This window comes from Tyto alba, unplaced genomic scaffold (genome assembly GCF_018691265.1).
Source record: "Tyto alba isolate M040663 unplaced genomic scaffold, T.alba_DEE_v4.0 Super-Scaffold_6, whole genome shotgun sequence".
Taxonomy (NCBI): Eukaryota; Metazoa; Chordata; class Aves; order Strigiformes; family Tytonidae; genus Tyto; species Tyto alba.
The window spans coordinates 15,935,838-15,950,180 of NW_024881327.1; the positions used below are offsets into that span (position 1 = coordinate 15,935,838).

Genomic DNA, 14,343 nt, shown 5'->3' on the forward strand with positions numbered 1-14,343 from the left:
CATTCTTAGTATATTGTTAAAGTCTTGTTCACTGAATTATAATATTATAAAAAGCATTTAATTTATTAAAGTGATTAATTTTGTTGTAGTCCTAATTAGCCAATCCAGGTACCTGTAGGTACATTAAATACTACAGGACCATGTGACATTGCAGTCTGTACCAGCTATGAATTCAGCAAAAATGGCTATGTTCAGAAGTGTAGCTTGAGGAATCTGCTTTGTTATAAGTGTGCAAGAGTGAGAGGGAGCTCAGATGTGTGCTCACGTTACTGGTTTAGCATTGAGTGGCCGTGGCCAAGTCAGCGAGCACTGTCAGGACTTGGTTTCCCAGATGCTGCAAGGCTACTTGGCCAGGGGTAAATAGTGCTTCCTACAGAAGAGGGTTTGTAGAGGCCAGCAGTAGGTGCTTAGAACCTGAGAGCAATGCAGGGTACGTTGGAGGGAGCTTATTTTGAATTTGGCCCAGTCTGGTCCCATGGCATTAGCTGGTAACACACGTTAGGTGTGATTCTGAGGCAAGTGTTCTGCTTTACTGTCATCCAAAAGGTATGCAGTTTGTGTGCTCCAGGGCCAGTCAGTAAGGTGGAGCAAAGCCTGGTGAGGACATTCAGATGATTTGTTTAAAAGTATACTCACGATTTTAACTGAATATTAATGTTGACTCACTCTAAGCTATAGCTGTTGCTGCAAGTGGCACTCTTCCCCTCCCATTAACTTCAGAGGCTTGGATTTATCCCGTGCCTCATTTTCCCTTTTGTCAACAAAAATGTTTAGGCAACTGCAGGGCAAAGCAGGCCGCGGAGTTGACTGAAGACAAATAAATCAGTTGTCAGGATGGGTATAAGCAACTGTATCATGTGTAGGACTGTCCCTTCTGGTAACAGTGTGTTTTTAAGATGTTTGTGTGGTTTTAAGATGTTTGTGCAGTTATAGTAGTAATCTGCAGTAAATGGAAGAGGGAGCGTGGGCAGTATAAACCCATGGAGGTTGTATGGAGGAAGTATAATACTGCACATTGTATTTCATGGATGTACCAAACATGCAATCAGTTATTTCTAAGCAGCTGGCACGTGGTAGCATGTTAAACTGTGGTATCTTGAGGAATCTTAGATTAGACACTAATAAAATGTATGTACAAAGAAGAGAGTGATAGACCTATAACAACATCAGTCTGTTTTCTTTGAAGATTTTTCTTTTTCTGGATATTCAAAAGGAAAGTGAAAATTTGGTTATGTACATTTAGTCAAACAATGAGGGGCTTGATCATGTAAAAAGCAAGATGTTTCATAATTGTTTGATCCTGTCCTGTTCCCCTCAAGCTTCTGATTTTTACTATATCTGAACCACATGGTTTCTCTGACTGTAGTGAGATAAGTTTTAATTTGATCTCAGAAATGGTTCACAAAGGATTTGTTTTCACTTTCTATTCTATACCTTTCTAACTAGAAATGGAATACAGTGTACTTGAAAAGCTAAAAGTACTAGTGAGATAATTTTCTTCCAGTTTACATAATTATGTAGTCATAGTTCTCCTGTTTCTGTCCAACAGTGAGAATATACAGCAGCAACAGTACAGTATGGTGATAGGTAGGTAGGTATGGTATGATAAATCTGTTTCCAAGAACCTGAACGTACAGAACTTCCAATTGGTTCATTACCAGGAAGCAACCCATTTGGTCAAAGGCAGTAGTAGTTATATTAAACGTTTCTGTGAGGGCTATCAACTAGAGGAGGACCCAAAATTGATACCCAGGTAACTCTATGATTTGTTCCTATTTTTGGACTGGTAATAATTTGAGAATTTATATTATCATTATTATATTTTGCAGGGGGGGACAGATAATTGCATGTATTAAACATACTGAGGAGATATGCTTGCTGGAAAAAATGTCATCTGAATCTCTTGTAAGCTTTAACTCTATTTGGGCATTGCAGTTGATTTTGCAATCCTATGGGTGAATTGTGCGAAGGCAGACTAACTCAATTTCTTTCTGTCTGATGGGCAGAAATAAAAGTAGTTTGTTATTTAGCTAGTGTCTAGAATCTTTGTCTTAAGGCAGTAGAGGAAACTGAGGTGGGTTTAATATAGAGAAGTCAGCTTTCTACTGGGGTGGTTGCTGAATGTTTTATTTAGCTTGGTTTCTAACTCACTGTTACCTCTGTCGTTGCTCATTTTATGAGGCTACGCATATTTATATAATGAATTTCTACTTCATTTACTTACTTCTGCCTGCATCATTAGCATGAATGCTGTTAAAAAGGTCACTACAAAAATATAGTGTTTGTCCGAAACCGATTAGAGATTTGTCTTGCATTTTTGTTATTGTAATTATTTGAGGGTTTTTTAGTGACTGTCACATGTTTGTCAGAAAGGGACAAAAGAGCTGAAACAAGAGGACACTTTCTTCTACAGCCTCATAGTTTAGACATGTTATGCATCAAATAGAAACTGCTTCTTACACTTCCTTTAATTTCTGGATGAATGTTCAAGTGAATGAGATGCATAAAAATGGATTTAAAACCAGTCTGCAAAAGCAGGAGAAGATCAAGTCATTTGATTTATGGGGTGTCAGAAGCCCTCCCTGGATACTCTGCTGACTTGTGGCAGAGGAAACATAATAGTTTTAGAAACCTGAAGTATGGCTGAGGCACCGGCACAGGGTGCCCAGAGCAGCTGTGGCTGCCCCCTCCCTGGAAGGGTTCAAGGCCAGGTTGGACGGGGCTGGGAGCACCCTGGGCTGGGGGAAGGGGGCCCTGCCCGTGGGAGGGGGGTTGGAACTAGATGGTCTTTAAGGTCCCTTCCAACCCAAACCGTTCTATGATTCTACGACTGCTCTGAGAGTTCTACCAGACAGATTTCTTGTGTCGATGATAATCTGGAATTTGGAAACTGTTGGGATGTAATCTATGGTTAATTCAGTGTATTAGACGATGTTACAAATGGAGGGAACACATAAATCTCTGAGATTTATTGAAAAACATTGTCATATAATAATGATTGTCATATAATGATGATTGTCTGATGATCTGCCAAGTCACTGGTGTACAAATTACACTACTTAACTTGTGAAACCTCTTCCTTGCGTTTGATACAATGGTGCTACTATGTGACCTCCTCATATAACAGCAGTTGGAACCACAAAAACTTGTCCAAAATACTATTGCTTGCAAGATCAGTGCTTTCTCTTTTCTTGTATACACACCATTTTCTGTGGTATTTTCTCTTGTGATAGAGGTAAATATAATGGATTTTGTGAGACTTTTTCCCCTAGCACTAATTAATATCTGCAGAACATGTTTTCCATTCTTTGTTTCTTATTTTGAAGGAATTAGAGATAAGAATTTGCAAGAAACTGAAGCAAAAATGGAGTCAAAGGTGTCAGAGAAAAAAGCAACACAAGGCAGAAGAAAAAGCGAAGAAGGTGATTTTAAACAAGCAGAGTTTGAATGTGATCATAAATCCAAAAATCCCTGGGGTAAGTCAGGATGGACACATCTGGGAAGATCCTGATAAGACAAACACTGGCAATAAAAAAAAAAAAAATGGAAAAAAAAAGTACATTTTGATCTACCCTAACAGTGAAATTTTGAAATTGATTTTTTTTTCTTGATGTTTCATGCTTATAGAAGTATAGTTATACTGTAAGGGAAAGCTTCAGGTGATGGTTGTTTCTAGTAGCAATAGCATCAGTTAAGACAAACTTCATACAGCTTGTTCAGGTTTCCATGTGACCTTAAAAACTTGTTCCACAGCCATCATAAAAATAGTAGTGTATTACTTCAGCTCTGTATACTATCATTATGCTATATTTTTCTCTTAATGATTTATTCGTGTCTAAAACGTTTCTGAATCACCTGATTGTATTCTGCTAAAAACTACCAAAGATGTGATTTCCTCTCAAGGAAGTGACTGTAATGACACAAAATTTTGCCTCATTGCAGTGGTGATAAAGGAGGATGTGTGCCTTGAAATAGAGAACTGAGTTCTGAGCTTTATTGCCCATGTTCATTTTTAGTCTTGTTCATTAGAAATGAGAGCACCTCTCCACTAGCAGGTATTCAGCTGTGGATGGACAAGGCCTCCACAGGTGAAGATAGTGATAATCATTACACTTGCGTATGTATTCACAGGACAAATCAGATAGAGAGGCCTAAACTGGGGAATAAGGCCATATCACTCTTCAGGAGAAACAGGTTTTGGGGTATTGTCAGGTTTGGTAATCTTTCTAGTCTACCTGGGACATGCCAGTGCTGTGGAAAGGTACTCCAGGAACTTATTTGACTCTGTGTTCCCACTGTCACTGTAGGGAAGATGAATGGAATTTTTTTTTACAGAGAAAGCCCACAAGATCAAGCCTAAACTCATTCCATTCGTAGGAAAATTGTTCCTCTCTGTAGAACCTCATTTTGCCCACGCCAGACCCCACTGAGCTTAGAAGAATGATGAAGACATGAGGCTTGAATTTATACAGATAGAGCAAGTATTTGTTTTCACACACAACTTAGCAATTAGCAACAGAAGATAAATAAAGGATGAAAATATTCTTATTACATGCTAGTTAAATAGGCATTTGAGAATAGAAGTGCAGCCGCTCTGCTGACTGATACAGTGATGGCAGGATTGTCCCATGCTTTAGGATAATTGCTTTAATTGAAACAGGTATGCCACTGTGCTGCAGCAATTTAGCTACTTTGTGATCTCACTCCGAAGTTTACAAACAGGCTTTTATAATTTTCATTTCCATTAGTGGACATCTCTGAGAAGCAACATGACTTACTTGAAAACATTTTCCATTATCTACAAGTAGTTCTAAAGTGCTTTCTGCTGTCCTTCCCGTGATGAATCCATTTTGGCTTGGTTCAGGGGATTTGCCTTGCAGAATTCCAGCAACCAAGAGCCAGAGATGCATTTTGAGATACATTTACTGGATGTGTGTCAGGGGCGCTGACTGGGAAAATCGGTGCCTTCTGGATGGGTGAGGGGCAATTCATTATGCTAAGGCCACTGATTAGTGCTGAATTAAATGTTCTCATTCTGTTTCCAAATGTTGAATTGCAGGGGTGGTTTGAAGTGCTAGTGAAAATTTTTCCATAGTTCCTTATTATGTCATTTTAAGTGATCAAGGCAAGCAATATGAAAAGATGAATGGCTGAATCTTTGTGAAAAGATTGCAAAGGGGCCAAGACGCTAAAGGTCTTTTGTTTCTGGAGTCTTTCTTGAACTAGAACGTATGCTTGCCATTCTGATCCTACATACAGCCCAAATGGAAATTAATCTTCCAGAGAATAGAAGAAAGCTTTTGCAAATCTCTGAGCAAAGATGGGAGGCTGGGTCTCTTACTCTTCCTTACGTTTCTCATGCTCCATTTTTTGTGATTGTGTCATGACTCTTGACTACACTCATGCTTTTGTTCTACAGGGTGAAAGGAATGTGGGGGAAAGGGAGAGCAGAGGAGATGCCTCAGAGGGAAAACAGACCTTTTTCAAACCCTAGCAGCTTTAAAAACCATAGACTTAAGACTCTAGATGAAGAAGCCATGTTTCCATGGAATGAGAACCCATGGCAGAATATTATGCGTTCACCTTGGGTGACATTTCACTTGAACAGTGAAACTAGAATCTTATGATACATAAAAGTCTATTCAGATGAGTGTGATTGACTCGTCTTGAATTTCCCTACCCTGGCTCTCCTTGCCAAGAAAAAATTACTAGTTCTTTTTGTGTAAGTTTTTAGGATGGGAAGATACTCATGGTAATCCTGGAGGGTGTAGTCTGCTATTCACAAAAGGATTGAAGGTGCAATGCATGTCATTCTATATTGCATATGTTGCCCCAATTTTGCATCAATATACTACAAGAAAGTGAGCAAGAACTTCCATTCTGTGCTCTTCCACTTCTCCTTTGAGATAGTCAGCAACTGTACTTATTTTTTAAAAAATTGTGCTGATGGAGAGTAGCTCATTATATACTGACAGAGTTAATACACTTCTTTCTCAAATATCTTTCCTTTTAAGTCTGCCATTTAAAAAAAAATATATATATAACTTGCCCTTCCCCAAGTGAAGATATCTGTGATAGGAAGAAATAAAATGAATGCATTTTCTTCTTTCTCCTAGTAGTTGATACTCTTCTTTCTCAAGATAGTGTTTGAGAACAATTTGAAAGGGATTTTTCTTCACTTGTATCAAAATCTAATGCAATTGAAGCAAGGATTGTAAACAAATTTGGATAATTTTTTCACTAGAGTTGCCTGTGACAAGCTTGTTGTGTGGTTATAGGAATTCCTGGGCAGCTGAGTGAACAACAGGGACTGACTTTGTTGTGTGCTCCAGTGACTTAACTGGAGAAGGTTGTGGATGACAATGAAAAATATAGTGATCCATCTTTCAGTTAAAACTTGGGTAAACATTGGTGTTCAAGTGTCACTTTTTTTTTACCAAAGCATCCTAAGTCACTGGGACTGTAGGGCCAATTTTTAAACACTAAACTAATTGAAATCAGCCTTATTTAAGTCAAACAAAGTATGTTAATGCTGATTTGCTGGAAACAACTGTAGTAAACTGGAAACAACTGCAGATATCTAGAAGTAAAGCACATCATCTACAAACATTAAGCCTTTAAAAGGTGGGGAGTAAATTGGCATCTGTGCAGAGGACTTGCTTTTCTGAATTTAGCAGTGTTGTTATCAAAGATGAGTGTTACCAAGTACTTCTTACTCACTTTGAAACACACAGAAACTATGTTTTACAAGATTGCACGATCCATAAACTGAGGTACTTGTTTGAGAGTAGCCACCACCTCCAATCTTTGATTTGATTCCTTTGCCTTCCTGATGTGCTTAGTGGACTACAGAGTTATTGAGATTTCCTTTCACTTTCTAATATACATGCCTTTTTTTTAATTTTATTTTTTAACTCCACACTATATATTTTAATTGTTGACATAAAAAAGATGTTATTTTTCCTTATGTATGCAAGTTCTTGATTCCTGTTTGGTCACACTAGTTTGCAAAGGTGTTCTCGTCTTGTTTGGTTCTCAAAAGATTCAGCGAGTCTTTTCAAAGAAGGCTTCAGATGGCATGTTTCATGCAATGTACTTTTTTGGGAAACCTCACACCAGTAACTAGAGAATAGTTTTGCTTGTCAGAAGAACCCTTTCAAGTTATGGATGACTGCATAAATTCTCTTACTGTTTCTCACTGCTGAACTAATAATACATTTTATATCTACCTTTGAGTCAGTTTCCAAGTAGGAATTGTTGAAGCATGGCTTAATTTTGTCAGGATATGATAGTTTCTATTACATTAACTTTCAAGAGAACAAAATTCATCTCAGCTTACATTACATTCCAACTGCAGCAACTTCAGAGAAATGCTCAGCTAGATATTAAAATAATGAAGGGGAAGATAATCTAGTTGAAAAAGTTGAACATTCTTACTGCAATATTGGGTAGTGTTGCATTAAAACTAGACTTCAGCTTTTGTTGTTTCAGGTTAAAATGATACTGTTTTCAAGGTAGAGTTTTGGGTAGGCTTTAATTTTCAAGTAAGCTGCATTCAAGCATCTACATTTTAGCAGCATTTCTGAAGGCAAAAACATTGTGCAACGGGCAAAAGCTAAAGTCACATGGAGTAGCTTTTAGATAGGGGACTTCCTAACTATTCCCAGGGTAAACTTTGACTCTATATTTAAAGTTAGTCAAGCATTTAAAAATAATATTTCACCTTTTAATACAGTTTTGGGGAGGTAAGATGTAAGATGTCTTGTGTTCCTGCTTAATATCAAAGTTATCTCTCAATCTAGAAGGCAGATCAATAGCAGAAATAAAATACATGTATATAATTCAAAACAAACCCACATTTGGTTTCCCACGGGTAACTTGATAACAGTAGCTTCTTTCTTCAAACCAATAAACATTGCACGAAACTGCAGCATGAAATACCTTGGTAGCATGAGACTCTCCTCAATAGTATGGCTTCCATCTATATATAAATAGGAAAGTCAAATTAAATATGGCAGCCATATTAAATCAAAGTTTTATGAGATGTATGCCTTTCTTCCATCAAGTGTGGTGTTAGATATATTTCACTCCCTTTTCTTACACAAATACAGCTTTTTCTCACATATGAAAATCAATATAGTTAAAAAGAAATGCAGTCAAGCCTTCAATAAACATCTTAAAACCCTTTGCTCATTCATTCTTAGCTAAGATCAAAGTTGCAGACTTTGGTGCAGATATACCATATGGAAATAGAATTACTTCATCTTCTTTTATCATTTCAATGCAACTTCCTCGCTTTTAGCTTTATAATGTCTTGAGTGCTCAAGCCTTGTACTGTCCATTTGCACAGGGGTGAATTTTATACCTTATGTATATTTTTATTATGAATGTTAGATAATGCCAGCTCTTTTAAGAGTATTTCTATGGAAGGACTTACTCCTCTGTGCCCAACACACAGTGAGCTCTTCTACTGTGCCTAAATAATTGGGTCCAGCAGCTCTTTCCTGCTCTGGGATATGGGAATGCCTTTTGGGTGCTTCCAGTCTGCACAGCGATGAGGTGCAGTTGTGCACCATTCCTTACCAGTGCTCTCCTTCTACATGGAGAGGAAACTTAGACTCTTGCCCAAGTGGGTACTGTGGAAGACACCAGCAGATCCCTCTTCTGCACAGTCAGGACCCTAGGATTCTGTGAAGCTATAAAAAATGGTTTTATCATTCAATTTAAACATGCTTTTTTATCCCTGCCTTCAACTGTGCTTAGCTATGTCCTTACCCACATCCATCATAATAGAAGCAAATGCAGCTGAGCATGAATTTAAAATGAGAGCTTTTAACTTAAAGACTGAAGGTGAACTTTCTGTGCATATCCAAGGTAATCTCAAGTGAGATTATTTCATTCTTCCCATACACTGTATCAAAGAACTCCTACCCTGTATACAATTTTGGGTTCCTCAAAAAGTATTTTGAAATGTCAGGAGAGTTCACAAAAATGCAGAAAGAAAGGTAGGAGTTCTACAAAGCCTCTCTCGTAGTGGGAAGAGTAATAATCCCAGTTTACAAACTGTAACGAAGGCAAGGCTAAGAGTCGCTTCAGGAGAGTCTGAAGACCTTAGGGGACAGAAGTCTGGGAGCAGATCCTTCTTTAAACTTGCAGAAATAGATAAAATTATATTCTGTGGCTGGAAGTTGAAACTAACCAAGTTCAAACAAAATGTAAAGAATGAATTCTTAAATCTTTTTCGTGGATTAAGCATCCTCTTTAAATCCATATTTTTAAAGGACCACCACAGTGCTTTTAGTAAATAGAGACTGAAAATAGGTGCTTGATGATTCCATTACCTGTGGTATGAAACGGTGTGGTCAGACTGAAAGAGCTTCTGACCTTACAGCTCTGTTCATGTATTTGATTATTTTGAAACTGTGCAGCAAGCTTCATAGCTTTTGTTTCTACTTTTTTTCTATGTGAGAGTTATGGAAAATGAAATGAGGTTCTGAAAACAAATAACATTGAAGTAATTGCAGCAAGTAGCTCTCTTATCCTGGTGTCATAAAACTCTTAACTTTGCTCTGAGTTAAATGAGAAGTACACTGCTATTTATTTTTGCAATTAAATTTCAGCATTTCAGCAGAAACAGACATTTTTCAGAATGCATTTACCATGGAAAATGTTGCAGTCACCTTTCCGAATACATTTTGACAAATATTACCCTGCTCTGATGTATTGGTCAGGGTCTGTCATCTTGAAATATCATCACCCACTACCATATTGTGCATGGCCCTGTATGATTTCCTATGACAGAAAACTTTTTGCAAGGATGGGTATTCACAAATGTTTAAAAGGTGGCAGCTATCCTCCAAGCAGTTTATAAACATACAGTGAACTCAGGAGACTAAGCTATAGTGTCCCTGTTCTACAAGTTTCAGTTAGCCTTCAGCTGTGTAAACTTTGCTTGAAGTATCTCCTGAGTAAAGAATGAACGAACAAAATTTAGAAATAATTTCTGCAAAAAAGAAGGGAAGTCCAATAATTAATCCTAGACTGGAGATCTAGGTTCAGTTTCTTTTTTTGGTACGAGGACTTATGTGGTATCCTTGACAAATTTTTTATTCTCCTTAGCTACATCTGTACTGTGCTTCCAACAGTGCATCCCACTATCCAGATCTACTGTGCACCCAAGAAACATTCTATCTCTCTGTATGCCCACCATTTCCATATTTCTTGATAGTCACAAAGAAGCAGCTTAGATATTGATGTGCAAAGAAGCTCTGGTTCACTGCAGACAAGTGCCAGCCAGGTTGCGCGACCCATCAGGAGCCTGGGAGGCACACTGAAGTTCAGTGGAGGTAAAGTGCCGCAGCTGTATCTATTCCCGAGTCTCTTATTGTTGCTCCACAGGGCTGTGATTGTGAACTACTTAAGGGGTATTAAGCTACCCTGGTATTTTAATGTGTACTGTATTGGTCAGCAAATCACAGGTGTTTTTATGGTTTCACAGAATCATAAAATGATTAAGGTTGAAATGGACGCCTGGAGGCCATCTTGTACAACTGCTCTGCTCAAACAGGGCCACCTAAAGCCAGTACCAAGTCCAGGCACCTTTTGAGTAGCTACAGGGAGTGAGCCCACAACCTCTCTGGGCAGCCTGTGCCAGTGCTTACAGCAAAAAAAGCCTTTCCCGAAGCTCCGAGGGAGCCTCCTGTGTTTCAGCTTGTGCTTGTTGCCTCCGTTTCATACTGTCACCCTAGTAACACTGTGGAAGAGTATTAATCTTCGTGCTAACATCATGTTTTACATTTTAAACAGAAAGCAGAACTAACAATACGTAGTTCTAGATTTGTTTTTGTCAGGTTCTTAAGTAATTTTGTTAGAATAAGGATAGTAAAGAAGGTTCACTAATGACTATCCTAATACCGTGCTGCCAAAATATTCTAAACATACCTTGTTTCTAATGAAGTCAGATCACGTCCAGTGTTCAAATATATATTCTTTACTTCTACCATTAAAAGCTAACTTGCATTTTTAGTAGTATCACCTATTTGTCAAGAGTCTAGGAGTGAGCAGAATGCATGAATATGCTCTGCTTTCTACACAGCAATTTCAGTACTTATTTTGAAATACTAGTTGAAGCTATTCTAAACATAAAATGTTTTGAGCTATTTTACCAGCATTTCTATGGATGATTTTTCTGCCTTGGTCTAGAAATGAGCAGGTGGTTGTCATTTCAAGGTGATGACCTGTCCTGTTTCTTTAGCACCTCAAGTTTTTAAGAGGGGGAAAAATAACAATCTGTCTTCTGCTATTTATAATGGATTCAAAATGCATTTGATTTTTCTTTTAAATGTTTTCTTCTCTCTAGAAAATACGAAGGATATTCTCGTGATATATGAAAAAGAAGCAGAAGAGTGGGCTCTGTATTTAAAGTCTCTTTTTGGACATGTAGTGAACGAAGGAGGAATCTTACTCTACAATCTAAAGACTTCAACTTTCAAGCACCAGGAGCTATTTTCTTTGCCCTGTTATAAATGTAAAGTCCTGATACTATCATGTGGACTTCTTAACTGCCTGAATCGAAAGAGAAGTTATTTTCTGGAGCAAGTTCTAAAACCTCTGGATAATGTGGTCATTCTGCTTTGTGGGGTGGAGAATTCAGAGATCCTTTCTGAGATACTGACCTTAGATGGAAGCAGCAAAGAGATTTCGACTGATCAGGAGCCTGAGGAATATCTCTCTGTTGTTACTGGAATTATTCAAACAGGTAATCTAAAAATTGTAATGGTTATTAAAACAGTGTTCTTAGCTGTATTAATATCATTTGGAAGAGAAAAAAAAAGTGATAATACAGATTTTCTGTAGAAATTGCCTATCTTCATCTTGGCCCAACAGTTTTAGTTTGATGATGCATTTGTCATTGAAGTGTGATGCAAATGTTGTACTCTTAGTTCGGCTTCATTTTCTCAGGGAAGCAGCCTTGGAAAGTCTTAAAGCTGCCACTGGCACACATGAACCTACCATCACTACTTCATGGTAAGTCTGAAGAGCTGACATACACCTCTGTGTTTTCTCAGTTTACTAATCTCAGAAACTGTAGAAAACTATGGGTTTATGTTTAAACTCTTTCAAAATGCCTTAATGTGACAGTGTACATATCTTTTTAGGTAAATCTGACACAGTGAAAAATAATTACTGAGTAAGACCCAGTTTCATGGATGGCAGTGTTTTAAGTGTGACACACAAAAGCTCTGAGTGGAAGTTCCTCTCCCCTTTTACCAACCCAAGTAATAAAACTCTACTGGAAAGATTAAAACTACGCAGCTTGTATGTGTTTGCACATCAATGGAAATGAAAAAGAAGCATTAATGTGAAAATTAGCACTTTTAGAATATAAGAAGAACCTCTCTCCTAAGCGTGAGAGGCAAAGTCTGTGCACATGATTTAGTTTAACCCAAAGTTTAACTTTGCCCAGCTGCACAAACGAAATGAAGGAATAGCTTTAGGAAGACAGATGCATGGGCCGCTTCCGAAAAGCGATGTAAGTTGTGAACAGGTTTCAGGTAGAAGGCTGTGTGTTTTCCTTTGAGAGTGTATTTACTACTGCTTCTTTGTAGTCTCTAGGTCTCCTACCTCCTCCCAGCTCTTGCTATTTTGTCATGATTTTGTCTGCTAAGCAGAACATTGTGCTCCTGTTTTTGTTACCTGCAAGGTATGATTTTACTGGTACTGGAGCTTGAAAGACATCCTTCAGTTCAGGAGTTTTACTCAGAAATTAACCTGGTTTTGGATGCAGATGAACAACCAAGAATATTCTTTTGAACACAGGGATAGAGAGACCCCAGCTGAGTCAGAGTGACCTAGCTGGATGTGCCTGCTGCCCTGTACTTGAGCAGATAAGTTTATGCAAACTATAAGGCTTTCAAACCCGCCCAGAATGTGTCTACACACAGTTTGGCTATATCAGATCAGTGCTTTCAAAACTCAGTTTTAGACTACTCTTTCCCAACCATCTCCTGTTCTAACATTTCTTGCTGTTCAGTATTTATTAACATTTTCCTCAGTATATCTTTTTTTGAGCATCTCTCAGACTTCAAGTTTTGAGGCTAAGTACAGTTGCCTGGTTTCGTTTCAGAAGGTAATGTTTGCAATTTCTGACTGTATCTGATACGTAGCTTCAGATTGAAGTTCCTTGGCAGCATTTTAGTAGAATGGAAACAGTGAGTCTATACTATGTGTCTGTGTGTATAGGAAGGAATTGGGTCCAGATACAGTTAGTTGACTCATGCACAGGAAATTGCAAATTTTCTGCAAAGATAAACAGTTTCCTAGAAGACAGATCATGGTTCTTTGCTTAGGTCAGTGCATTCACAAAAAATATTTATTGCATCTGGCCTTGGGATTTTACTTACATTGTAATCTCAAGTGACTAACAGGTGCTCAAATGATCTTTTCTTCACTAGTGGTGAATATCATCATCTTCAGAGACAAGTACAAAGCTGAATTAATGAACAGTTGTTGAAGGCCTCAGTCTCAGTGTGTACATCTTTACCAGGGATGCACTGACTGCGTCTGGGATCAGAGAAGTTCAGTTGACTGAACTAGATTCAGGTCTGGGAGTAGTGTTGCTGCCTGATGCTTCAGAGTGTAAATCCTCCTCCATGCACATGGCTGAGAGCTGCTCTGGCCCTGTTTCTTCTGTACTGGTGTGCCCTGGTCATCAGGCAGGCCAGCTCACATCAGTGCTTGCTGGGAGACCTCCACACTGCTCTCTGTTGCACAGTGAGAAAATTTTGAGTGCAAGATTTGCTGTCACCTAGGTGTGGATTTAAGCTCTGAGGAATGAAGATGTGCATGTCTTATCGTTATTTACCTTTGCTTAAAGATAATAGTGACTGCTTGCAGTGCCTGTATTTATGATGCTCTTTTGTAGAATCCTATTAAGCTCTTGATCTTTGTGATATCTGTGCAAGGATTTTGACAGATTACACACCTGGGATAAAGATTTTCCTCTGGTATTTAAAATGGCTTGCAAAGGGGTTATTAAGTATACTTGGATTATTTTTCCTTTGGAACAATTCTTTTTATGCCTTTCTTCAGGACTATGAACTCACAAGTTTTCCCATCTCTTTACATATGGATCATCATCTTCTGTTGCTTTTAATTGTTTTCAGTGCCTATCTGTTGTGCCTTATATGTCTGCTTTTGGAGATAGGGGTGAAAACATTTTTTGTGTATGTTCTCCATGCTATTCTGGTCTTTTTTTTCCCCTAAACTGTTCATTGCTGTTAACTTGTTCCTCCATGCATTTTGTACCTTCTTGTCTCCTCAGTATTAACAAGAGCTGTCATT

The 14,343-nt window shown here is 38.2% G+C and overlaps 1 protein-coding gene across 4 annotated transcripts in view; it reads left to right on the forward strand.

The window, feature by feature from the left end:
- Positions 1–14,343, forward strand: part of BANK1 (B cell scaffold protein with ankyrin repeats 1) — a 155,178-nt gene that overhangs the window by 9,922 nt on the left and 130,913 nt on the right. For 3 of the 4 annotated variants that reach the window (XM_042808398.1, XM_042808395.1, XM_042808394.1), the window contains exons 2-3: positions 3,327–3,476; positions 11,360–11,758. In XM_042808398.1, the coding sequence (XP_042664332.1) occupies positions 3,365–3,476; positions 11,360–11,758 (511 nt within the window). In that variant the 5' untranslated portion in view covers positions 3,327–3,364. The remainder of the gene's footprint in view (positions 1–3,326; positions 3,477–11,359; positions 11,759–14,343) is intronic. The other variant, XM_042808397.1, reaches the window with a different exon arrangement.